The sequence below is a fragment of the Phragmites australis genome, chromosome 15 (genome assembly GCF_958298935.1).
Source record: "Phragmites australis chromosome 15, lpPhrAust1.1, whole genome shotgun sequence".
Taxonomy (NCBI): Eukaryota; Viridiplantae; Streptophyta; class Magnoliopsida; order Poales; family Poaceae; genus Phragmites; species Phragmites australis.
Genome location: NC_084935.1, coordinates 22,034,573 through 22,061,814, shown reverse-complemented (window position 1 = coordinate 22,061,814; position 27,242 = coordinate 22,034,573). Strand labels below are relative to the sequence as shown.

At 45.6% G+C, this 27,242-nt stretch overlaps 2 protein-coding genes across 2 annotated transcripts; one reads left to right on the top strand and one right to left on the bottom strand.

Annotated features, from left to right (window-relative positions):
- Nucleotides 1–10,001: 10,001 nt before the first annotated feature.
- On the top strand, nt 10,002–16,030 carry LOC133892786 (uncharacterized). Its single transcript, XM_062333735.1, has 6 exons — nt 10,002–10,369; nt 11,441–11,514; nt 14,195–14,344; nt 14,497–14,782; nt 14,955–15,188; nt 15,317–16,030. Exons 1-6 carry the CDS (start codon nt 10,217–10,219, stop codon nt 15,635–15,637), a joined length of 1,218 nt encoding a protein of 405 aa, XP_062189719.1. The 5' UTR covers nt 10,002–10,216; the 3' UTR covers nt 15,638–16,030.
- A 1,822-nt stretch (nt 16,031–17,852) lies between these two features.
- LOC133891961 (pentatricopeptide repeat-containing protein At1g31790) lies at nt 17,853–19,691 on the bottom strand. The gene is made up of 2 exons (XM_062332684.1): nt 18,178–19,691; nt 17,853–18,059 (listed from the first exon to the last, which is right to left on the bottom strand). The coding sequence occupies exon 1, from the start codon at nt 19,634–19,636 to the stop codon at nt 18,308–18,310; it is 1,329 nt and encodes a 442-aa protein (XP_062188668.1). The 5' UTR covers nt 19,637–19,691; the 3' UTR covers nt 17,853–18,059; nt 18,178–18,307.
- Nucleotides 19,692–27,242: the final 7,551 nt, after the last annotated feature.

Sequence of the window (27,242 nt, the reverse complement as noted above, 5' to 3'; positions counted from 1 at the left end):
TTGATCACGCATAAGTGGATGAATTGCTCCCTCAATTCCCAACGGAACAACAAGAACAATCGATGGCAGCTCCTAATTCCCTATGTAGTTATTGGTTTGCAAGAGGCTAAACCCTAGATGAGAACAAGAGTAATTGCTGCGAGTTTTTCTTTAAAATAAACATGATCTGACGTAAAAGGTCATGTACACGAGTTTATATAGCCCCTAGGACAGTTGTGACCGACTTGGACTTGAATACAAAACAAAACAGAAAACTTAAGTTACATCCGATGCATTGTTGTGATGACTGTGGCCGGCTTGAGTAATCTGACAATGGGACTGGATGCGTTGGAAAGATGAAGAGATAGGCTTTCTAACCTGTACTTATAGAGCCCAAACTAACTCGGTATGAGGGAGTTATGGAACTTTTAATCCGCGTCTATCTGGCTACACCAATCCGAGTCCGAATCGAATTGAATCTTCCTTATCTTGTTTGTCCATGATTGTATTGATTTGAGTCCATGTAGGACTTTCCAAGGAGGTGTTGCCACGCCTTTGAAAGCCTTGAAAAATCTGGATATATGCTTTATGATCTCTGCAAGCCACGAGCTCCACATCAACAAGTATCACGTGTCGTTTTGGACAACCCATACAACATGCATTCAAAACTGCATAACTCCTTATAGACTGATCCAAATCTTGCACTTTTTATTTTGTTGGAAGATAGACTCCGTATCCTTTCCAAATATGTGTCCCTTGCACGCTGGAGTCTTGTGTGTTTAAGTATAATTCATGTAGAACTTGATTGGCATAACTGCAAAGGTTGTTCTGCTTGTGTGCCTCTATCTCCCTTGCCTTCCATTGGGTCGACAAAGTATATTTGCACATCCAAGCTTCTCTGCATTCAAATCTGAACACAATTGAATAACAAATATTATGTAGCCCACAATTCTCATCAAGATCATATCTTAAAATACTTAGGAACAAAATCACCTTATTATGAAGTTCCCATTGACAAGCTTATGTCATTAGTTCTTTGTATGCGTCGGAGATGCTTTCAACTCTTTTAGTGAGTTCATGTTGTTTAAAAGTACTTGAATCATTCACCATAATTGGTGGAACAACATGTAATCTATGATTGGTATAGATATCCGCATCACGTTGGGTCTTTCGCCAGTTGGCCCTATATCAACCGTGCAATTGTTAAGATTTTTGAGCCCGGTTTCCCTCATAAAGTGGGTCAACTCTCTTCTTCTATAATAAAAAAAAGGGATTAGGGGACAAATAGTCCAATGATCATTTCTTTCAAAACTTTTTGGACAAGAAAAAATCCTTGAAAATTTGATTTACTTGTATGAAACAAGAACATAAGAACACATTGTTTTACCTGAGGCCAAGGTTCAAGCACCTGCTAAGATCCACACCGCCGTAGCTGACACCACTCACCTCTAATAAAAAAAATGGAATCCTCAGCACGAGATCCGCACCGCCGCCGCCATAGCTATCAGAGACACCACCTCAGTCACCACTTCCAATCGCCACCACTCAACAAAATGGCAAGCTTACCACAGATCAGCAGCGTCACCGAAGATCAATCATCGCCACCACCAGAGATCAGAACCACCCCTACCTTGTGGCTTCCTCGAAAGAAAAGGAGAAGGGAAAGTGCTTCGCGTGTTGTCGAACGAGAAGGAAGATACGGGAAACAAAAGCAAAACAAACCACCTCGGCCGCCCGCCCGCCACCCAATGACTCTCGCCCTCCTGTCGTAGATCAGAACGGATGCAGCCCGCCGCAACCATTAATCAACACCACTGCTGCCACTAATCACATCGCCTAGATTCACAAATCCATGACCAATTTTGGAAAGAAAAGGAACAAGGATAAAGAGAAGAACGCAGACATCACAATGGCAGTTTTTCCCTCAGCAGCCGACGGGTGGCAGGGGACATCTACGAATCTCAAAATATATTAACAACACAAATAATCAGTGTATGGGTAAAAATCCAAAAATAGATAATATACATGAGCATATTTGTCGAAATAGACAACATGTCAGCGTATTTGTGTTAGTGCTGAGTGCATTGCCTGCTGTCTTTTGTGCTGAGTACGTCGCTTGCTGCCCACTATAAGGTGCATGGTGAGGAGGAGCAGTAGAGGCATGGAGCAGCAGAGGCAGCGCGAGGCGAGCAACGGAGCTCAGGCGAAGAGCAGCAGTGCAGCGCGAGGCGAGGAGTAGCAGTGTGAGGCGAGGAGGACCAGCAACGCGAGGAGAGGAGGCTTAGCAGCGCGAGATCAGTTATAGTAAGTACTTAGATTATGCAGGTAATTAGTACTTAAATTAGTAATAATAATTAGAGTAAGTAGATTGTTTAATCCATTTAATTAGATTTCATAAATTCGAGTACTTAGATTATGTATGTAATTAATATTTAGATTAGTAATAGGAATTAAAATAAGTAGATTATTTAATGTGTTCAATTACATTTGGTAAATAATATTAAGTTGATAAATTAGAGTACTTAGATTATTTGAATAGTTTGATTATATGAATTTAATTAGTCAGTGTAATTACATTATTGATTTAGTTTAATCAGTGTAATTAGATTATTCCCTTAGTATAATTGTATGCATGTCATTAACTAGTATCATTAGAGTATTTACGTAATTTTATCAGAGTTATTAGATTTCTATAATTAATCGGAGTAATTAGTTTAACAGAACTAACTTTATTAATTAGCTTAATCACTTATGTTAATATATTTATTATTTATCGAGGGGCGTAATTAGTTGTGTATCGTACATATATCTAAGTAGTTATTGATACATGTACGTTTGTTTAGCAAATACGCTATGACTATCCATATTTATTATCGAGAACGTCCCGCAGTTTTGCATGGGAGGCTCCTATTAATTCAGAACTGCTAGCACATAGAGAGTACGGTTGAGTTACCTATTGATCTAGATGGTCTGAAATCACATGTTACAAGCCTTTTTCGTGTGAACCAACAATACTATAATGTTGTTATAGAGGGTGTGCGGCCACGGCTTGTTCCAAACAGCTCGGTTGTTGTCCATACGTTGTTCGAGATGAGAAGGAACAAGGCATTAGAGGAGAACTTTGAAATGGGGGTGCACGTAAATATAGTGTCATGACTGGTGCAAGATGATGTAGTGACTAGCGTGGAAGGATCAGACCAGCATGTGATGCACAAAGAGGCGGGAGGACATATCGGGGAGGGCAGTTCCGGTACAGAGGGAGCTAGAGTGAACCCTTCTGAGATAGATGTAGGATGCATGGATGATGAAGCCGATGGTAGCGGGGATGAAGAAGCTGCTGACAACGATGACCCGGTGCTGGCAATCCAATACTTTCGTAGTGCTGGGTAGCTGGATTGTGCCGTCGTTGAGTATAACACCCTATCTAACTTAGGATACCAGAATAGTGACATCCAGGTAGGACAACGGTTTCGTAACAGGGAGGAGGTGATCCACTTTATTAGCAACTATGCTGTAATCATAAGAATAGACCATAAGTACACCGGGTCTAACCCTTCGGAGTATGAGGTCAGGTGTATCAAGCACCCGAATTGTCCTTACTTCGTACGAGCACATAAGCCAAAATATGAGAGTCATTTTGTGCTCAGTAGACACACCCCACATACATGCAGTGAAGAGGCTAGTAGAAATATTAGCCACGTTGTTGATGCGAGGTTCATAGCCCAACTCTTTATCACCCTTGTTGGCACGAATATTTGTTTGTCGCCAAAATCCATTATAGAGGAGGTGCAGACTAAGACGGGTATGCTGATCAATTACCACACCGCATGGCGAGCGAAGCAGAAGGCGTTGAAGATGCTGTTTGGAAGCTTCGAAGAGTCTTACAACTATGCTCCAAGGATACTGCAGAAGATTGCCATGACGAATCCAGGGACTCTGTGGGCCATGGCGGATGAGTCGATTAAGCTGGAGGATGGGTCATACAACATTATTGATCGATAAATCATTAGGTTTCTCTGGTCGTTTGCACAATGCATCGAAGCTTTCAGACATTACAAGCCGGCTGTATGTGTGGATACCACATTTCTTAGCGGCAAGTACCATGGTAACCTTATGACAGAAATAGCGGCAAATGCAAACAATCCGATTATTCCTCTCGCGTTTGCAATGGTTGAGAGTGAGAACAATGATAGCTGGTTGTGGTTCCTCACCTTGGTGAGGACACGTGTTATGGGCAATAGGGAACGACTTTGCATCATCTAATACCGCAACAAGGGCCTTCTGCATGCATTGTACGTGTTGCATGATAGCACAAACTACTCCATTGTATGGCCTGATGTGGAGAGAATGTGGTGAATGCGACACTTGGGCATGAACATGTACACAAGGTACCACAACAAGGGTCTTGTAAAGAGGTTCAAAGGGTTGTGTCTACAAAACCAGCATGCGAGGTTCAATGAGATATGGAGAGAGTTAAATGAGACTACTCACAAGATGATGGCAGAGTAGGAAGCACAGGAGGACCATCTGCGGACGCAAATGGTGTGTGTGGGGGGGGGGTAATCTATCAATAGCCGTTCACGTGCTACGTTTAGCTAGTAGATATCGAGAAAGCCGACGAAGCATTGTGCCCTAATCCATGACACTCACGGTGCCAGGTTAGCACATAACATTTCAATGATTGTATTTTACTCTTGTTTATGCAAATATCCCTTCTAAAATTATTGTCTCTCATGTTAGGTATACCATCATGATAACGAACATAGCGGAGACGTTCAACAATATCCTAAAAGGTATACGCGGCCTCCCGTTGTGTGCAATCATTAAGCTCACATTCTATAGAATGGCTGACTACTTTCGAGACCGTGGTATAGCTGCAATGGAGTGCAGCACGCGGTTCATCGGACTAGGATCTACGACCGGGCCAACAATGAATTCGAGGTCATGTGCCGCCGCCGGTATACTTTAGGGTATAGCATAAGGGACACAGTGAAACAATGTAAAATTGGTCCTCATGAGGTGAAGTGCACATACAATAAGCCAAAACTGCACCATATCTCGTGCTCCCATGTCTTCGCGCTTGTAGGGACATAGGCGGCAACGACGGATCATAGTACGTATCACCGTACTTCATGATTGTTGCATTAAGGAGCACATGGCTTCCAAAGATGCGTTCCTTCAACATCGGAAGCAGCTACAAAGCGATTGAGGGGCCTAAGTGAGTACCTTATCCTCAAGCACGACGCACAGATCCTGGAAAGCCTAGAGCCACGAGGCTGCAAGGTGACATGGATGCAGTAGATGCTGTTGATGACCTACGTAAGTGCAAAATTTGCAAACAATCTGGCCATGACAGGAGGACTTGTCCGACCCGGCAGTAAACTATCAGACTATGATCAAATTGTATTGTATTAGAGTTGTTGCAATTTAGCTTATTTTATGAAGTTAATCGCAGAGATGGTTTGTATTGTAAATTGTTATTCACCTATTAGTTGTTCTACCTATTTTGTAGTATATCGTAAGGGTACTGGCATCACATACATGTTCATGTAATATACGGTACACGTAATAACTGTTGTCTTACATTATTTTTTTTATTAAACCATGAAGCTTGAAATCATTGTCATGGCTCACGGTCGTCTTCCCGAGTTTCTCAGCTGCGGTACGACGAGAACCACAGGGGAAGGATGATTTTCACAGGGTAACAAGTACAACGATTATACGTGCTTTTCAATTGCCACGATAACTTATTACTTACTCAATACATGAATTGGATACCTTTGTAGTTGGTTCCGTTGCGTGTCAGGAGTGTGTGCAAGATTAAGGAGTTAGACCATCGATTCCACGAGCCACTCGCAAGGGCAGGACTACTACCATTCGCTCTCATGATGGTCGGAGCTCCCATGGCAGGCGGTGGCAAGACTCCCCTCCCACCGATTGAGGTGTCACTGCTCACAGGTCTCGTTGACTGCTAGCGTCTTGAGACGCACATTGTTCCACTTTACTTTTTGTGAGATGGCTGTAACTTTGAGGGACGTGGCCATGCTGACCGCGCTACCGATTAGGAGCACCCTGTTAGTACTTTTGCGACCAACAAAGGAACAGTGAAAGAGTTACATTCAGGCTATTTGTTATGTAATGCACTTTATATGTTCTAATGTTATTCATACTTCATTGAGTCTCTGCATTTTGTAGGTTTGGTGTGCAATATGACATGAAGGATATTGGCCTCTCCATGTCCTGGATTCATGGGCTATCACAGTTCGGTCCATACCCATCGGATGCGGACGAGGCTACAATTATGCAGCATTATGATGTGTACTTGTACATCATGTTGGGAGGCATCATGTTCTACAACACGGTAGATGATTATGTCCTCCCTCATATTGTATGGTTAGTGGGTCAACTCGTGTTACGTCCTTATGAGCCGACATCTTACAGTTAGGGATCTGCTGTGCTGGCTGCTACGTATAAAGGATTGTGGGCCGCAACCCAACGGTTAAATAAGACGGGATCTGTTTCAGGCTGCCTACACCTCTTACAGCTATGGAGCTGGGAATACCTCCCAGTTTGTCCAGATCACTAATCACCCAGGAATAGTTACCATAGTCTTGCTAGTGAACAAGAGCTACTATTCAGTCCCCATCTCCGATGGTGTAGCAAATGATATGAGGCCTACGATGGGGTATCGGTGGTTTCATGGTAGGCTGAGATGGACTCACCAGCAAGACTATGGTAACTATTCCCGGGTGATTAGTGATCTGGACATCCTCAGCGCCGATCTCGTAGAGTGGAATCTATGGCAAATGGCATGAGTGACCGAAATTGTGACTGGAGGTCTCACCGCGCCCTCTTTTTTGCGTGACTTAGACTTATGGATGACTAGATGCTTCTTGTTGTATATGAACAACGTGGAAGTATATTCTCCTGAGCGTGTACAGAGGCAGTTCGGGCACCGATGATTGGTGCCAGTACCTCCCCCACGAGACGCTGGATAGACGCACGAGTAAATGTGTTATTGTACGTACTATTATTACGTTACATGATCCATGTTAAGAAAGTATAACTGTTTATGTCACGTACAAGAGAAGCGCACAGTGGACCGTAGGCATGCAGGACTAGTCATTCATTAATGCTGAGCACATAAACAGGTGGATGGAGTCAGCCGTAGTAGATGTTGTCATTCTTGCTGGACAATACGATGACGACACGTATTGGGAGTACCTTTCGTGGTATCGTTCTCGCACGCGTGCCACCTTACTCTGTGGACTTGTAGAGCCAGCCCTCGCACCCTTCTCCGAGGATCGTGCCCACTTTCTTCATGTTGTGGTAAGTGATACGGTACTTCTAACGATTTTCATTAGTATTACATCTGTATTACTGACATGACCCTCATTTTATACAGACCGAAACGGTGTACGAAATGCATATGCAAGTGGAGCAAGCTTGTAGGCATGCAAGCGGGTCATCAATGCGAAGGGATCGAAACCCTCTCTGGGACTACATGAGGACAAGAGGGTCTCGCTTGCTGTCCGCATTACATGGTCTAGGTGGTTGTGCCCCACGTTCGAGAGGGTATGACCTATCAGCCATGGACCCGTGTCGTGCCTCCCACAGCAGGCGCTCGTCCAGTGCCCGTGATGAATCCGTTCAGGCACAGTCATGAGAGGCACCTTCAGTTGCGGAGCATCATGTGTCATGTTCCGGTGCTGAAGCCGAGGAGTGCACGGTAGCTCCTGAGCCCAAGCAGTGTACACTAGGTTCACAGCCCCCGCAGTGGACACAACCTCCTCAGACCACAATGACAACTCCACCTGCAGTATCGACTCATCACGAGGACGTCATTGACCGCATGCAGCACACGCCTAACTGGAGCGACACAGATGATTTTGACTGGGCTGTTGCAATGTAGGCCGGAAGGTTCACTGAGCTCCTAAGCGGCCAGTACCCCCAATATCCCGATATACCTGAGGCTTCACAATGGTACCAGTATGGTGAGGCTTCACAATGGTACCAGTATGGTGAGACTTCGGCACACCGGACACCATCGGAGCTCGTACTACAGTTGTCCACACTTCCACATGAGGATCCTTCATCATGGTACATGCAGGGCCGAGTTAGTGGGTCTGGATACACGTTTGGTGGGGGTCCAACAGGGTAGGACAATGATGATGATGAGCAAAGGCACACGTGGTAGGGGCCAGCATAGGCCGCTGGGATGAGGGCCAAACAACCGCTAGACGCTTACACTCCTGGGGATTGCGTGCGGCATCGTCGTCGTTGAGTAGCCAGTGCAGTTATTCGGTGCACTTGTACTTGTTCATGACATATGTATTATTCACTATATTATCGTAGTCATCTCTACTATATCTTATACACTGTATTGTTAACATAATTACTTTTAATTTATTTAATGTTTATCAAATAGTTATGACACATATTTTTTTAGTTATTTATTAAGCATTTTTACTAATTAATTATGATATTTAATACTTGTTCAATGTTTATTAAAGAATCAGAGATTCGTGCTTTGGTATAGAGCAAGAACGTTGCAGTCAAGGATCAATAGATATATGGTGGGATTTTCTAGTACATGTTTTCCATGGACATCTACAACAATCGATGTAGCACTAAATGCCTCCTTACATGTTGTGAGTGGAGGGAAGGATGATTTATTCAAGGAGAGCAACCTAATCCAAGCCGTGTCCAAATTGCATGCAAGATCTTTCTGTTCTGCGTTGACCGTTTCGCTCCTACATATAACCACCGATGACCTTAGAGCCCTTTTGCACGAGCGGCGTCAAATGTATCTTAGGATGTGCGAATTTACCGACCATCCTTCTGTGTTAGGTTTTCTATGAGGCAAAGAAGGATGACGATGTTGCCCGACCAGTATACATCCCACATCCAGGTTCATCATTTTCGTCACCCTGCTTATCTTATTTACATTGATTCGAATGCTCCTCTTATGTGTTAGGCGTTCCTGGAAGACGCATAGTTGATCAACAAAGAAATCCCACACTTTTTGGTGATGCATTTGCTCTTCGATGGGGTGTGCCTGGTTCACATAGAAGACGGCGAAGATCAGCGAACCTAAGGGGTACAAGGGTGCCCTCTACTATTTAACCAGAAAATGACGAGGTCGATGATGACGATGATTTCATACCACCGATACCTCGATGTTTCAGCAACAATACAGGAGAAGGTTCAACGAACACTGTAAGAGGACGTTCACATATGCCACATCGATATGGCATACAACCAACAAGAAAATAGGACGTGCTCCTACCGTGATAGCTCAAGCTAACGACGATTTCATGTCACAATGACCCCTCCCTTCGAGGTCTCTATCTTCGGAAGACATTGATGACCGTGAAGATAATAGTGGATTTGCTTGTACTCATTCTTACAACTTCCAATCACCACTTCATAGATGACAACTATCTTAACCTGATAGCCTTGATTGACACAATTGGCATTTTTCCACTAATTTACGTCGTCACTTTCTACCGTCATCTTGAGATGATCAATGATATAAGGGGGAATATTGCTACTACTACATTTTAAATTGTGCATGTTCAAATATACCTAAGTGTTAAGGCTGCCTACTGCCTTAGAGGCTACATACATGGTGAATTAGGAAATTTGAAATATACATTTAAATTAGCAAATAATTACAAATTTTGTTGAAAGTTGATAATTACATGAAACCACAATACGCTGGCATCATATTCGGCATACCGTGTGCTAAATACGGTTGATATTCGACACACCGTATGTCGAATATGAGCTACAGTGCCATATTCAACATGAGCTACAGTGCCATATTCAACACACCGTATGTTGAATATGACTTGGATCCACGTATTTTTGAGTACGGTGTACCAAAAATCGTTTTTTAAAATGAGTACCAACCACGGATACTAAAATTTTAAATACACCCATCTATTCTCTATTTTTGATTTTCCTATGTGTATGCACTCCCGTTATTTACTTACATTTTCCTACCCAGTTACGTCACTACACACAGCAAATTCCTCGCGTTCACTTCGCACGCCACCATCATCACGCGGATGCCTCCTTTCCCCGCCCGCCGCACGCCCCAACATCCTCGCGATCCCCACACCAGCAAATTCCCAACACTGCCACCCCCGCCCGCTCCCCCTTCCTCCTCCTCGCCCGCTTCCCCTCCTCCCGCCTAGGGTAATAGGGTTCCGCGCTCCAGAGGGGAGGAGGGATGGAGGGGTGGGCCTCCGCGGCGGCGGCCGCCGCGCTGGGGTCCGCCGCGGCGGCGACGGTGGTGACGCTGCGGCTCGTCCACCGACACCTCCTCCACTACGCCGAGCCCACGCATCAGCGCTTCATCGTCCGCATCATCCTCATGGTCCCGGTAGGTACTGCTGCGCCCCAGGCCCTAGCATCTAGACCCTCTCCTTCTCCCGCAATCCGGTGCCCCCGCACTTGGGCTTCGTGGCGTCATGACTTGCTGTCCGGTCGCTGGAGAAGCAATTCTATAGGCGAATTTTAGCAGTTTCGTTCAACTTTCTTAGCTCGTACGTGTCTGTGACCTGTGGTTGGAGGAGCGGATACGTGTGAGGATTTGTGGGCGAACTGTGACTTGGTAATCATTTTGAAGGGTTTGGTCGTTGGTTGTTGTATGCAGTTATGGTCTATCAAGTGCAAGCGTGTTTAGCAATCATTAACATTCATACTTGGGTTAGGTATGCATTTATAGATTGTGAGGCAAATAGTAGAGAGCAGCATTAATAAATTTGTTTTCAGAGAAGCAAAGGATCCCTGTTTCAAAAGGTTCATATACTGATATAATCTGTCATCGGGGATAAGACTGTATTCTGGATATCGATTTTATGGCTTTTTTTTGGGACGAGCATGACTCACACTTTTTGACCTTTGCTACTTACGTTAAGCATAAGCATGTGTGCACTTGAAGGTGAAGAATGATGCTTGGAATTATTACACCTTATAACTCTGTGGTAGTTTAAGTATTGTGCTGGGTGGCCTATATTCTCGTTGTGTACCCTGTCTCATTGATTCAGAGATTGTTTAGTTTATCTCAGAGAATTGATTTTTGTTGTAGTGGAACTGTTGGAACGACCAGAAGAAACATATTGTTTAACAACATTACCAGTCCAGTTCTGATTCCTGCAAAATTCATCAGCCATATGCTGTTGGAATCTAGTTATATTGGAGAGTTGCCTTAGGTCTTTTGTGCCATGTCATGATTCTGTCTTTAATTTCATGCATACAAATCGTTGCGCCTACTCTCAGTGCATTAGTGTGAATATTAGTCCCAGATAGTTGGTAACTTGGCATTAAGTGTGAGCATGGAATTCTAATATCTGTGGTCGTGTTCAGTTGTGTAGTTTCATAATCTTACAGATGCACTTCGTAAAATTTCAGCACTTTATCTTGTTAACTATGTATAAGTCCATTTTTACAGGTATATGCAGTGATGTCATTTCTTTCCCTTGCCTTACCGAATAACGCAATCTACTTCAATTCTATTCGAGAAATGTAAGTCAACTACTTGTAGCTCAAAACTTATTTTATTTTATTCTATGTGTCAATCGTCTCAACTTTGCTGTAGATTTTTCCTTTTTCGTATCACTTGAAACATGTATACATGCATTTCCATAGATAATGCTGATCTCATAGTAAAAACTAAGAGGGAAAATTGCTCTCATAGCACTCCCTTTTTGGCACTCTTCCGGCACAAGTTCTGTAAATTGATTTGATCCATCACCTTAACCAATGATTTTTTTTTTTTTTTTTTTGCAATGACGCATGAAACAAAGCTATTCATGTGGGGTGTTCTTGAACTTGCAAATTGGTTAAAGTTACGGTTTGCACTAGCTGTATTGCCACTTGGTATGCTTGTAAGGCTGTAACATAGATAAGTAATTCAGTTTGCTTATGTTATTGCACTAGTATCTTTTAGTACTCTACTCGACCAATAGTGATGCATGACCCGATGCAAAACAAGAATGTTGGTGCAGAAAAATTGATGAATTAAACCTGCAACTGTATGCTAGTTATGGTATTTAGCAATCTCCCCACTTTGTGCTTCCGAAGGATGTGGTATGCTACCTCTTCTAACAGTGCAGTATGAAAGTAGCTCCTACTGATTAATGAAGCGAGATTCATTGTTTGCATACTCGTACAATCAGGGATCAAGTCACTGAGAGAATTAGCCGTATGGCAGGGCTGGATTTCCTAGCTATGCATGCTTACCTTGAAATCAGGGTACTAGCTTAATGAGCTTTTCATACTTCCTCTCTAACAAGAATATGCAAACATGGCTTACGATGATGGTTCATTTGGCATAGTTCCATAACTCCAGATAGTCTATCAAATAGTTGAGATGTGGACAAACTAGTATTTTATGATAAATTACGCATCAGTGATGAACTCACCACTTTGAGAAATCTTCATTGCGGCTAGATCACATCCTCAAACAACTATGTGAACAAGTCATGTCTGTTTTGCATGATCTTTTGTGTTGAACTGTCTATGAACTTAAAATTAATGATAAATTACGCTCTTTCTGATGATATGTGGGGAAACATAGGTGATGTAAAAGCATATTCTAATGTGACCGATTCGTTTCTGTCTGCATTTATGGGAATAATTGTTCCTCCAGTCTGAAATAGATGGCATATTAGCATGTTGGTTTGGTTTTGCAAAAACTTGTTGTTTTGGTCTTTTGATGCGACCACCAAAGGACCCTATTAATTGCTGATTTACAGTGGTATTAGTGATATGGATAGATATGCTATTGATAGAGACGATACATGCCTAGAACAAAGAATTTCTTCTTTCGTTGGTCTTTTTTATGCATTGCTTAAAATATATTAATAAGAATTCGTCACAACATTTTATATTTGATGATCCTGCTGGCTCTCACGTATCAGTAGAAGAGACGTCGATGCATGTTTCATGATTGTTCTTTTTATATACTACTCTTTTTATATACTACTGACACTTAAAATTCTATATATTTTTGTGTAATTCACTGAGTTGTATTGTGTAAACCAACTGGAGTACCTTACCCCATAACTAAGACTCTGAACTGTTTCACTTACAATACCTACTTGCTATTGCTTCAGTGGCACCAGTAAATGTGAAATTATCTAGTCAAAATTGCGTGGACTAAAAAAAAAAAAAAGGACAATTGTTTTGCTCTAGTTTAATTGAAAATGTATGCTCAGAATAAAATGATACTTAGTTACCTCATAGACTTAATGGCCTCATTGTTGATCTGTAGGTCACATAACATTTTTAAGCATCCTTTTTCAGTTTTCACTATCTTAAACTTTCTGTCGAATTTTGTTATCCCCTGACTATTCATCCTATACCCAATAGATTCAGACTATATTTATCTAGCGTTTTTGAGTTGGCATTTTTTATTCTTTATGTGGTGCACAGTGTGCACATATAAGCTGACAGCCAAGGGCATAGGAAACATAGACTCAGTGGCGAAGCTAGAGCGAAATGGAAGGGGGTGCAGCCCACAAGATTGGACCAAGTGGGTGCAGGAGTTTGAGTTGAGGGGGGTGCGTTAAGCGTAAAATTCTGAGGCTTAGCTGTGATTTCCATTTTTTTGGTGGGTGCATCCGCACCCTCTCCCTTCCAAGTAGCTTTGCCCATGCATAGACTCTTTATTAACCAGTGAAGACTGAAAACTCAGTCTTGACTGTCTTTGCAAAAACGACCTCAAATATGATGTGAAGAGAAAAGTACCTCATGACAGTCATCGTCACTAATTGCGCCTAACTTTAGAGGTGCATGATTAATTGGCCACAGTAATACAGTCATGAGTACATTATGCTTAATGTCCTGATCTGATCCTCCTTTACAAAATGAAAAGGAAGAGCAATATTTTAGTCCTATTGAAAAGCTCTGCTAGCATATTCTTAATTCTTATCAACACTCTGGCATAATTGCTGACAAATAACAGACATGATGATTCACTCTTATTGTGCTATCACTTGTTGTATTTATTATTTGCTTAATAGGTATTTTGAATATTTGATTAGCTAGCCTAAATATTCTTCCTGCTGCTAGCCCTCAAGACTCAAGTGCTATACCCTCTGTTTTTTTTTATTGTTTCTGTAGTTCCCTGACAACTTTGATTTAATTCAAGCACTGGAACAGCTAGATTATGTTGAAACTCACTTGATGGATTGTGTTTCAGCTATGATGCTTGGGTCATCTACAATTTCTTTTCACTTTGCTTGGCGTGGGTGGGAGGTCCTGGTCATGTGGTGGTAAGTTTGAGTGGCCGATCTCTGAAACCCTCATGGTTCCTGATGACTTGCTGCTTACCAGCTATTCCTCTAGATGGGTGGGTAATTCTCTTTTGGCTGATTAAATGATCAGTACTACAATTTTATACGTCAAAATTCTATTGCATGTGCCCACATGCTTTAAAATCCTTATTTCATGGATTATGATAATGCAAATGCTAAACGGTTGAATTTTTTGTCTTTCTAACAGGCGTTTTATACGGAGATGCAAACAAGGCTGTCTGCAGTTTGTGATCTTGAAACCAATACTGGTTGTTATTACCTTCATACTTTATGCAAAAGGAAAATATGAAGATGGAAATTTCAGTGTCAACCGATCTTATCTATACATAACTATCATCTATACAATCTCATACTCTATGGCACTGTTTGCTCTTGCACTGTTCTATGCGGCATGCAGAGATCTACTTCAGCAATATAACCCTGTCCCAAAATTCATCATGATCAAATCAGTTGTGTTTCTCACGTATTGGCAGGTAAAGTGTAGTGTAAGGATATGTTCTTTTTCTTTAATCTACTTGGGAGCCACTAGTCTGTTCAAATTTCTTATATGGAATTGCAGTTATGCAAGCAAATTGTTCCCATCTAGTATTTTGTTGTTACTTATGAAAATCGGTTTTTGTAATAATTTGAAAGCTTTTATCACAGGGTGTGCTTGTTTTCCTTGCTGCAAAATCCGGATTCATAAAAAATGCTGAAAAAGCTGCTTATCTCCAAAACTTTGTGCTATGTGTTGAGATGCTCATAGCAGCCATTGGGCACCGATTTTCCTTCTCCTATAAGGAGTATGCTGGTTCCAATGCCCGTCCTTTTGGTGGTTTCAGAGGAAGCCTTCTTCATGCTCTGAAATTCAATGACTTCTATCATGACACTGTTCACCAGGTAACTAGTAATCACTCCCTTCACAGTTCATCCCAGTCCCAAATGAGAATTTTTCATGCTCTGAATCTCAATTTTCAGAATGCAGTTTCACCTCTTACTTCGCCTAACTGTTTTCTCTTATGTTGCAGTTTGCACCTACATATCATGAATATGTGCTCTACAGTAACGAGGGCGAGGATGAGCCGACAAAATATGGCCCTAGCACTATTGTGCCAACAGGAGAGCACATAGTAGAGCTGGCAGAAGTCACTGTTGTGAGCTCAAAAGCTCCAGTGATGTCAAACTTATCGCTGAATGAGGAAGATCAGGCAGAAACAATGCCCTATCAAGTCATGGAAGTCAAAACTGCTTCTTCTGTGGAACTATACGACCTCTCAAACTTCCTCAACGTAGAGTTGTCTGATTACCCTGCTGAGGTCCCTGCAATTCCTGATGTAAGAGAACAATGACCTAGTGTGCTGTATAATCAGGGTGTAAATGGGCGGTAGCACTGTTGAACTGATCGTAGATTACATTGTACATAGAAATGCTGCATGTATTGTTTTTGTTTCATTTTTCTCCATTCAGGCATGTTCATTCTTTTTGGGTTAAAGGAGAGCTAAACTGATACATCAACTGAAGGTGTCAACGGAATATGCAATATCGATAGAAGTGGAAGCAACATATTTCACAGATTTGCTATTGCTGATGAGGCAGGCGTCTGTTGAACGTGATTTGTGTACTGATCTTATAGAATGTTCACGTGTATATTTTGCTTGATTGTACTGAAATATGGATCTACTGTAGATACATTCAGAGCTCAAATGGTTCTTTCCTGAGTGGAATGATGGGTTCCTTTTTTTCTGTCGTTGTAATGGAAATATGGTAGGCTGGCCTCTTCAGAGAATTGCATGCAGGTTCTTTGTTCATAAAATGCTGACTTGCCTGGCATCTTAAGCATGAACAAGGAATTTACTTTTTCGCAAGATATACAAGTTATGCTGCCAGTGATATGCTTAGAGGTAATTATAGAGATGATTGTATCATTTGTCTATGTTTATATATTTCTGATAATGTGCTATTTTAAGAATGACTATCATTTACATTAATTAATAAGTATGTGATTTATTTGTGGAACTCTTTATTTATATTATGATGTTATTCTAATTTGATCTCTAGTCATATATCATTGAGATGATTTATAAGATCAGCACATGTAATGATTGATGATCACGTTATACGGATCATAGGTATAGAGATACCGAATTAATAATGTGGATATTTATATTAGATAATATGATATTGAATAGACTCACTTTGAGATACTACTGGAATTGTTATTTATAATGTGTCATCAGTTGTTATCTCAGATGGTATATCTACAGGATATTTAGATTTGAGATCGTCATTGATTCCTATAATGTGTAGTGTCGCATTTTGCGGCTATCAAACGCTATTTCGTAACTGAGTAGTCAAAAAGGTAGTTTTCGGGTTTGTCATGAAGCATGTCGTGAGGTGTGAGCGATCAAGATAGAATTTGTCCCTTCTTGATAACTGGAGAGATATCTCTGGGCCTCTTGAAGTAGTTGGATTGAGAAAGTGAATGATCATGCTAGTATGATTAAAGAGTTAATCATGATGAATCCACTATTTGATCGAATAAATAATTGAGCTATCACAAGAGTGGCATATATCTCACCTTTAGCTTGACTGATATTGTGAGATGAAGGGATCGGTGCATGTGTATATCAAGGTTCATCTGATATGATCTTTGCTCGAGAGTAGTCCTGCTAGGGACCGCTATTGACTTAATGGGTCACATACTTAATGGGTTGGAACAAAACATGCGAATTGGATTCGTATATGAGTTTGATTGGATTATGATCAATGAGGTGTTAGAGTTCTAAAAGGTTTCCAGCGTGAGAGCCCATTAGCGAGGTCTATAAAAGGAGAGGCATAAGGTGAGACGTGCAAGGCAAAGCCACTCCGAAACCCTAGCCACAGTCTTCCACACGATCTTCCAAAACCCTAGCTGCGCGCGAGGTGCTACCACATCGACGCTCGACGTTTCTGCCCAATACGTGTGGATACTGTAGAAGCGCTGCTACTATTACGACGCTGATCTTCTCGGCGAGTTGATCGTGATGTGTTCGAGACTGGTCGTGGAGTACAACGTGACCACTCGGATCTGGTCAGATAGCACTACACGACCACTCAGAACTGGTCGAGATCGCGATAGACTTGATCGGGAGTTAGTCGAGAAACTGGTCAAGGAGCGTGACCACCTGCTCGTAACTGGTCGAGGAGCATGACCACCTGCTCGGAATTGGTCGAGGAGCGTGACCACCTGCACGAGGCTGGTCGCGGATCTGATCGAGAAGCTGTTTAAGTAGTTTGACGCGCACGACGTTGGGTCAGTCTACTGTAATTTTTCTTCTGCTGCACTGCGCGTAAGTGGTAACGATATATGATCTTCTACTTATATAGTTTCTTAAGTGAATATGGTAAAAAATAATTCTAGACTAGCATAGCATACCCATTCCTCATCATGCTGTTCAGTGCAAGGCATTTTTTTTTTCAGAAAGGAGCATGGCATCCCTGGTTCCTTCAACTAGATAAACAAGGTGGCAAGAGCCTCATACGGAACAGAAAGGAAGGCGGGAAAAAAAACGACATAGCCAGGGAAGAACCTCAAACTGAAGCATTAGTGGTACCATTAACCTCCGTTGATCCATACAAGTGGTAAAAGAAACATGTGATTGAAATCAGGATTCACCAATGCTGACCAAGTGGTGCATAAGATGATGCTTCATGAACACAAGGGCCGGCATTACTTCGAGCGAATGTCATTGTCACGCCCAGGGCTCTCCATATGCTTCATCTTTGAAGACCCTAAATAATAGTTACCCAACATTACAATACTGGGAGATGAGCTGTGGCTGGGATAATATACACTTGCAAAACATGATACATTCGTAATGGAAAAAAGGACAACTTCAAATATACTCACGCAAGGTACACCAGGCTGACCACTGTTAGTCATAAACTATACAGTCATCTCACTAGCGGGGAAAGGGAACATCATAACCCTTGTCTATTGCACTTCATGTCTTTTACACAGATCATACTGATCAAGGAACTCATCCTCCGGCAGTTCGCCTGAAACACGCCAACCTAACCGCATCCGTCATTAGCTGAGAAGGATTCATCCCAGCAGCTTTCATCTGATACATGACTCTCGTGGCCTCTCTGTACCGTCCGCAACGAGCATACGCCATGGCCATTGCGTTCCAGCACGCTGCGTCGGGCTTGCCGCTGATCACCTCGAATGCCCTGGTGGCATCTGCCAACTGCCCTTGCTTCGCGTACATGTGTACCAATCCAGAGCCGACGAACTGGTTCCTGTCCATGCCACGCTTGATGGCATCGGCATGCACCTGCTGCCCGCAGCACCCTTGGTTCTGTGATTCTGCAAACACTGCGAGGATGCTCGACAAGGAGAAGCTGCTCCTGGGAACACCGGTGGACACCATGTCCCTGAAGACGTCGATGGCCTCGTTCAGTAGGCTGTCACGGTGGCAGGCTGTGATCAAGCTCGTCCAGGCTGCCTCGGGTACAGGTTCCTGGCAAGGGTGCCGCATCATCATCACAAGCACTTGCTTTGCACAGCTATGACGACCAGCACTCTCGCAGTACAGCTGTACCAGTGAGCTACCAATATTGCCACAAACCCTGTCTTTCTTGATGATAAAAGCATGTAATTGTTCACCGAAACGTAGTTCGCCTGCACGAGCACATGACCGCAGCACAGCCACAACAGCATGGGCGTAGCTATCACCGGCTAGATCCCGCGCTTCGTGATACATGTGGGCGAACAGACGCATCGCTTCGTGATGGAAACATCCATCCGAGTAGGCAGAGACCATGGTCGCCCACGCCATGCCGTTCCTGGTGGGCATTTCATCGAACACCCGGCGGGCGGCTCCAATATCCCCACACGCAGCGTAAGAAAGCAGCACCCGGTTAGCGAGCGGCAACGGGAGGCCACCGGCGGCGCAATGGACCGCGATGTGGGCGTGCACGGAGGCGACCTCCACGGCGTCGGCGCAGTCCCTGAGGAGGGAGATGTAGACCTCCTCGCCGGGCGGGACGCGGAGCGTGTCCATCAACCGGAGCACGTCACCGGCGCCGGACGAGGACGGGAGCGCGGCAGATACTTCCGGAGATGGCTTCTTGCTGATTTCCTCGCTGCCGGCGGTGGCAGTGGTGCCGTCGTTGGGGACGGGGAGCTTCGGACGCGAGAGGAGAGGCGGTGGCGGTTTAGCCGGTTTCTTCAGGGCTGGCAGCCGCGCTCTACTTGTGGACTCGGCCGGGGAGATGGCGTTCGCGGCGAGGTGCCGGCGGCGGCGAGAGAGGCGGGGAGTCGCCGTGGCGGCGCAGAACGGCTTCGCGATGGAGCAGCGCGCCATGTGCACAAGGTTGGCTTGTTCAAGAGAGGATTTGGTTAACTTTTTGAGCCAGTCTTGCTCATTTATTGGGTCGGCGTGGCTTCGGTTGGGGTCTAAGAGACCTGGCCTTGAAAAGACATGCCCGAGCCCGGCCCAAAGCTTGAAACTGCTTTGAATTTTTTTTTTCTTCAAGCGGAATTAAAAAAGTTATAACCATAGCCGCATAGGGAGCGACAGCGCGCCAATTAACACAATCATCGCTACCGCATATGCGGCAACAAGCCATCAGTCACGCACTCCCTCATTTCTTTTCTTTTCCTCTTCCCCACCACCAGATGCTCCCTGCCATGTGTCATCATCCTCCTGCTCCACCCAGATTCTCCCCACGCCCCACCAGGTGCCCACCACCACGCCTCACCGTCATCCTCTCCCACATGGTGGTGCCACCGCCCTTTGCCATAGTCCACTTTGCAAGCTAGGGTTTGAGTGGGGGGAAGTTTGATAGCGCCGCGAGGAGGTAGCGCTTGTATGTGGTGCAATGATCTGGTGTATTGATGACTAAGAAGACAGGTCGAGATAGATCTTACAAACAATTGATTTGTGATTGTGGAACATTTGATGGAATCATTTGGAACATTCTTTTTTCGTGCCTGAAACAATTTGGCGCTAATTCTGAAACTTTTTCTTTCTGGAGTGGGAGCTTGCCGAAGAGCTTTGCCAGGGGTCGAAGATGAGCAGCGGAAAGGAAGCGTAGAGGTGGACGAAGATGTGGAAATGGTGGTGTCCCGATGAGGACAACGAGGTCTTGTGCTAGACTGCCAGGTGAGCCTTTGGGGTGTTGATGGGCCATATTTTCTTTGTTGGGCCATGCTCGGAGGTGGAAGGGGTGTGCAATGGTGGGTTGCGTGCCGCCCATGTAATACCCAATAATGATCTAAAACCTAGTGGCCACCGGAATTTCATCGTCAGTCTGAGAGGGATCTATTTTCCCAGGAGTAATTATATTTCTTTAAGTTTTTATGTCTTCTTTTCTACATCAAGTTGCTTTAGTTTTTCCTGTGATGAATTGTTCATTACATTATGTTTATATGTGATGGGATTTGTTACACCAACTCATTTGGGTGACAAAAGCCGACGCCTATACCGAAGACAATTCTTTGCCGAGTTGGTTACGAATAGATTTCTAACGAACAATATTGTTACCAACATGCAGTTCCTAAGCATTCATGAAAATCACTGAAAATATTCTTCCCGGTGTCGTAATTGGCGAAAATCATTATGTGACTGCAAGATGCCGGGACTTTAGCAAGGAATGTCTAGAAGTTCAACACGCTCGCCTCAAGGACTTGAGGGTGACAAGTTGTTCATCTAAGCTCTTCACTGTAGAAGTTAGGGTACACGGGTACTTGTATGCATCATCATTAAAATAATTTAGAGGTTTAAAAAAAGCTGAAATAAACAATTATCCTAAAAGTATTAAATTTTAGGCTGCAACAATTAGGGACAATCACATAATTGACTACCGATGAACTTTCTTTTAAGGGAAAAAAAAGAAAAAAAAATGCAAAACCCACATGCAACTTTGACGGTTCGTCAAAAACCCACCACAATTCTTCTTTGTGTTTCGAGCGGGTGCCAATAAAGGCGCTTCGGATGGGTTGCGTCTAATTCGGTCCCTCGACCAGTGGGGCTAGTAGCGGGTTTATGTGAAGGCATAGTGAGATTGATCACTGGAGGCCTCACATTGGTCGTGGTAACCGTACCCTGATCGCGCGACCGATCAGCTTTTTAGGAGGCATGTTCCCCTGGCTGTTTACACCCTTCGTGGGGCCTGTTAGCCGGGGTACCTCTTTACTGAATACACCGACAGTAGCCCCTAAGCTCCCTTGTGATCGCGGTTCAACCTGATCCTACCACTTGGGTCCCAGGCTAAATGTAGTTCACCCCAGGAGTAGTCATTGACGCTGTTCGTCTTCAAAGTTCAACTTTGAGTTCTGCATCATGGGGGGAGGTTTAAGTGTCCTGGGAGAGAGAAAAAGGGGAGGCACATTTATTGCCGTTGGACCTGAAGGACTTTTGGTTCTTTCTGCATGCCCCCTCGGGTTTTGAGCGGTTTGAATGCTGTGTTGGTTGGGATGCCGCTGTAGTCTTTTTAAACGATGGGTGTTTGAGGGTCCTTCGAGTAGTCCTCTTGCATTCCTTCTTTCCTTCAAGCCTTTTGCGCCTAGAGTCCAGTTCTTTATCCCGTCTCACCTTCGGCTCCATAGTGTGGGCAGACCCTGAGGCCATGGCGCGCTCCCCTCCCTTCTCACCAGAGAGGTTGACGATCTTGAATGATTCAGTGGAGGGGGAGTTGACCCCAGCTCTAGATCTGCCTGTCGTGGTGCTTTCGGATGTGGAGTTTGCCGCGGGCGCGTTTTGCAAGATCAAAGCCGATACTCACAAGATTGAAGCCGGCGACCATCAAGCTTCCGTTCCAAAGGAGGTCGCCTTCGCTCTCCCACCCGGGTGGATCCCTCGGCTGAGGTCATCGATGTTTCATATGACGAGGAGGGGATCAATTGGAACCTTCTAGAGAAGGAGAGCGACAAAGAGGAAGAGTTAGAGATGAAGCGGAAGGGAGATCCTCGTGGTGCGCTGGAGTCGATCAGTAGCTCCAGCAGGGCCTTTGCATCGGCCACCCTTCCTGGCCCTTATGCAAGTCGTCGTCCGATCCCCGGAGTGGTGAGCTGTCGTTCCAGGGAGGAGTATAAGAGGTTCCTTGACTCATTAGGGGCAGATAGAGGTGAGAGTCCAGTGGACCCCTTCTATCAACTGCGCGCTAGCTGCTCGAGCTAGGGAGGATAGGGCAGGCTTGTAGTAGGATAGTTAGCCCGATCAGATGTAACCAGTCAGTTTGTAACCTATCCTCTTTATGAATGAAAAATGCTGGGGTTTTATGGCGCCCATCTTTACTCTGTCCCCCTCCCAGGGCCTTGCCGATGGTCGGAGGACAAAAACGGAGTCCCACGGGTTTTTGGATGGATTGGCCTGGACCACTGCTTGGGGTTTTTTGGGAAAAACTTTCCCAATGTTGATGCGGAGAATTGGCTCTGCTTGTCCCATCCTGCTAGCTAGTGATGTTCTTGGCGTGTAGAACGACCATAGCTTGACAAGTTCGTCGGTGGCGACCAGTGCTCGGCCCGAGTGAGGACTTGTGGCCTTGTCGTCGTATTTCCGGCCACATGTACCCCTGTTATCGCATGAGCATACAAGATGGGGCTTCTCATTGTTCTGGGGTCTCTAGCCGCCTCGTTGTTTGGTGCCTTGGTCACCAGGTTCGGTAGTGGTCGTCAAGCGTGGTCGCGCGCTGTGGTCGGAGGACCAATTTGCGGGGAGTCCGTTGTTGGTCGGGAGGTCCTGCAAAACAGGGAGTCTAGTTTTTTGAGTTTGAGAACTTATAGGTCATATTCCATGCTCGTCCAGAAGGTCCTACAAAATAGAGAAAACAGGCCCGTTTTCGAGCAGCCCTACACATAGAACTTGTGCAACAGGGCGATGTTTCAGGAGTTGTGTAATTCACGGCCGTCCTCCATGGCTAACTTGACCGCACCAGGTCGGGTGACATCGACCACTATGTAGGGTCCCCCCATTTGGGGTAGAGTTTATTCTGACCAGCCTTATTCTGAACTTGCCTATGACGAGGTCACCTACGACCAGTGTTCGTTGTTGTACCCTTCAGTCGTGGTAGCGTCTGAGGCTCTGCACTACCAGCCCTCGTATGAACTTAATCGCTGCTGCGGCGATGATCTTCCTGACGGGTTCAGCCTCAATCCACTTAGTGAACTTGTCGATTGCCACGAACAGGAACTCCAAACCGCCTGGGGCTTTAGGGAACGGTCCCACGATATCGAGCCCCCAGACAATGAAAGGCCAAGAGTATGGTTTGCAGTGCCGGGGCTAGTAGGTTGGTATTTCGACGTTGTACCGACACAACTCGCACTGTTTCACCAGCTCGCGGGCATCCTGGAGAGCAGTGGGCCAATAGAATCCTTGCCGGAACGCTTTTCAGACTAGGGTGCGGTATGAAGCATGGCTGCCACATATGCCTCCGTGGATATCATAGAGCACTGTGCTCCCCTCTTCCTGAGTGATGCATTTCAGTAAGAGGCCATTGCTCCCTCGACGGTAGAGGCATCCCTCTACCAGGGAGTATCTACGGGCTTATCGCGAGACCTTTTCTGCTGCCGCATTATCGTCAGGGACTATTCGGTTCTGAAGGTAGTCCAAGATCTGATCCATCCAGGTCGTACCCGAACCGAGCAGGCCGACCACATGATGGTCGCCTGAGGTTGATGACACCGAAGGAGGCATTACCTTCAAAGGTGTTGACTCGAGTGCTCTATTTTCGAGCGGAGCATCCCCTTCACCTTGGCTTGAGACCGCAGTGGATGGCCGTGAGAGTCTTTCTTCAAAGACTCCGACCGGGAAAGATTCTCGAGAAGGAGCTAGACGGGCCAGCTTATCGGCTAGGAAGTTGTCCGTGCGAGGGACGTGCTTGACCTCAAAGCCGATGAAGCATCGCTCTAGTTTTCTCACTTCGGCGAGATATGCCGCTATTATCGGGTCAGAGCACTGAAACTCCTTTTGCACCTGTTTTACGACTAGTAGTGAGTCCCCTATCGCTAACAGTTGTTTAATCCCAAGTGTGGAGGTTGCTCGCATTTCGGACAAAAGGCCCTCGTATTCAGCAGTGTTATTAGTGGCTGGAAAATACAATTGAACGACATACCTGAGGATGTCACCAGTGGGTGAGGTCAGAACCACCCTAGCCCGGCCCCCTTTAGCGTGAATGACTCGTCAAAATGCATGGTCCAGTGCTCGTCCGCCTCCGGTCGCTGCACCTACTCGGGCTCAAAGTACGACCATTTGGCCACAAAATCGGCCAGCGTCTGGGACTTGATAGAAGTTCGGGGGACAAACTGGAGGTCGAATCCCCCGAGCTCTACTGCCCACTTTGCTGTTCTCCCTGTTGCATCTCTATTATGTAGAATTTCCCTAATTAGGAATGAGGAAATCACCTTGATTTTGTGAGCCTGGAAGTAGTATCTGAGCTTGTGAGAGGCTATGATGATGGTGTACAACAGTTTCTAAGCCTGTGGGTACCGAGCCTTGGCGTCGTGTAAGACCTCACTGACGTAGACCCTCTCCCTCGGCGATCAGGACCGCGCTTGCGACCTGTGGTGTCGGGGCAACATAGAGCAAGAGCTCCTGTTGGGCCGAGGTGCGGTTAGTATGGGAGGGGTGGAGAGGTACCTTTTGAGTTCTTAGAACGCTGTTTTGCCTCCGGTGTCCACATGAAGTGGTCATTTTTCTTCAGGAGTTTGAAGAGTGGCAGTCCCTTTTCCCCCAGCCTTGACATGAATTGCTCAGAGCAGCTATGCATCCCGTTAGTTTCTAAACATCCTTTAACCTGGTAGGCGGCCACATCTGGTCGATGGCTCTGATCTTGTTGGGGTTCGCCTTAATCCCCCGATGAGATACGAGGAATCCCACCAGCTTTCCTGATGGAACCCCGAACATACACTTCTCCAGGTTCAGCTTCATGCGGTACTTCCGGAGATTATCAAATGTTTCTTGGAGACCGGCGGCCAGGTCCGTCTTGATCTAACTTTTGACGACCACATCGTCCACGTATGTCTTGACATTTCTCCTGATATGTGGTCAGAGAATGAGTTGAATGCACCGTTGGTAAGTGGCGCCGACGCTTTTCAGGCTAAAAGGCATTTTTACATAACAAAAGACCCCAAAGGGTGTAACAAAAGCTGTTTTTTCTTCATCCCCCCTACACATGCTAATCTGATGGTACCCTGACCGGGCATCTAAGAAGCATAACAGGTCACTGTCGGCAGTTAAGTCAACCAGCTGGTCGATTCGGGGAAGGGGGAAAAGATCTTTCGAGCATGCCTTGTTCAGGTCGATGAAGTCGACGCACATCCTCCACTTACCATTGTGCTTTTGGACCATGACTGGGTTAGTCAACCATTCTGGGTACTGCACCTCCCAGATGAAGCCTGTCTCCAGGAGCTTGTCGATCTCCTGTCGAAGTGCTTCCTTCCAATCGACCGCGAACCGACGCGCCTTCTGCCTGACGGGTCGTGCGTCCGACCGTATAGACAGCTTATGCTCGATCACATTCCTGGGGACTCCGGGCATATCAGACGGATCCCATGAAAAGACATCCGCATTCTCCTGGAGGAAGGTGATGAGCGGGAGTTCCTATTTGGGGTCCAGCGAGTTCCCAATCTGGATTGTATTAGTCAGGTTAGTGTTGTCCAGGCTTACTGCTTTGAGTCGATTGTCTGGGATGGCGATGACCTGGACTTTTACTAGCCGTCCGTTGGGTTCAGCAGTCTCGGGCTGCGACATGGGAGTTAGCTTGACCATGTCGAGGCTCATCTTGTCGCAGTGCAAGGCCGTCTTGGCGTTGCCAGCAACGGTGATGGCTCCTGTTGGCCTAGGGATCTTGATTGCCTGGTACGCGTAGTGACCAATGGCCATGAACTGGGCCATTGCCAGTCGCCCATGGATCGCGTTATACACAGTCCCAAAGTTGGCCACATCGAAGAGGACCCTTTCGGTCCTGAAGTTGTTCGGCGAGCCAAAGGTGACCGGTAGCTCGATTCGTCCTAGCAGCTTGGCCGAGGAGCCCGAGGTGATCCCGAAGAAAGGTGGGGATGGCTTTAATGAGCTTCTTGGAATTTCTAGGGCGTCCAGTGCATCGGTGAAGAGAAGGTTGATCGAGCTCCCACCGTCGACGAGCACGCGGCCTAACCAGATGTTCTATACCGTGGGTTCGACTACGATGGGGTAGCGACTAGAGCGTCTGACGCACGCTGGATGGTCGGCCTAGCTGAAGTTGAGCGGGACCTTCGACCACTTGAGCCATCGGTTTGGGTCTGATGCGGTTGCCCACACTTCTTGGACCACCGACTTGTGTTCCCTATTAGAGGAATATGTCGTGGCCCATCTGAAGATGTGATGGACCATGTGATCGGCCTACTGGTACCCGAGCGCTGACTGGTCGGGGGCAGCCTGGTCTTCATCGTTTTCACCGCATTTGTGCTTGCACTCTCCGAGCTCCTGGTCAATGATACCTCATACGACCTTGCATTCGGGTAGATTGTGGGCATCTGTACGGTGGATCGGGCAGTAGCCCCGTCCCTTTTTTCCGTCCTTCTTTTCGCAGCGTCGGTGTGTAAGGTCAGCTTGTTCGACTGCCAAGACTTTGGGAGGTGCGGCCTTCTACTTGCTCTTCTTGTCTTTCTGGTCGGCTCCTTTGGAAGAGGCGGGCCGGTCGGATGCTAGGCGCGACCTAGAGTCGATCTGCCGCTCTCGGACCTCGGCGGCCTGTGCGCATTTGTTTGCGTGCTCAAAGAGCTCGGTACTATTTCGGATTACCTGGGTGGCCAGCTTCTCGACCATTTTCTGGTCTTTGACCCCCCTCTTGAACGCTATGACCACAGATTCTCCCGTGATCCTTGGAATGGTGTTCTGGCGCTCAGTGAAGCGCCGAATGTAGTCTCATAATGACTCATCTTGTCGCTGTCGGACCTAATACAGGTCATCCTCGACCCCTGGTCGAGCG

Coding starts and splice junctions, on each gene's coding strand:
- LOC133891961 (XM_062332684.1), bottom strand. CDS start 19,636: ATGGCGCGCTGCTCCATCGCGAAGCCGTTCTGCGCCGCCACGGCGACT.
- LOC133892786 (XM_062333735.1), top strand. CDS start 10,217: ATGGAGGGGTGGGCCTCCGCGGCGGCGGCCGCCGCGCTGGGGTCCGCC. Junction 14,345..14,496: donor CCAGCTATTCCTCTAGATGG/GTGGGTAATTCT, acceptor TCTTTCTAACAG/GCGTTTTATACGGAGATGCA. Junction 15,189..15,316: donor ATCATGACACTGTTCACCAG/GTAACTAGTAAT, acceptor CTTATGTTGCAG/TTTGCACCTACATATCATGA.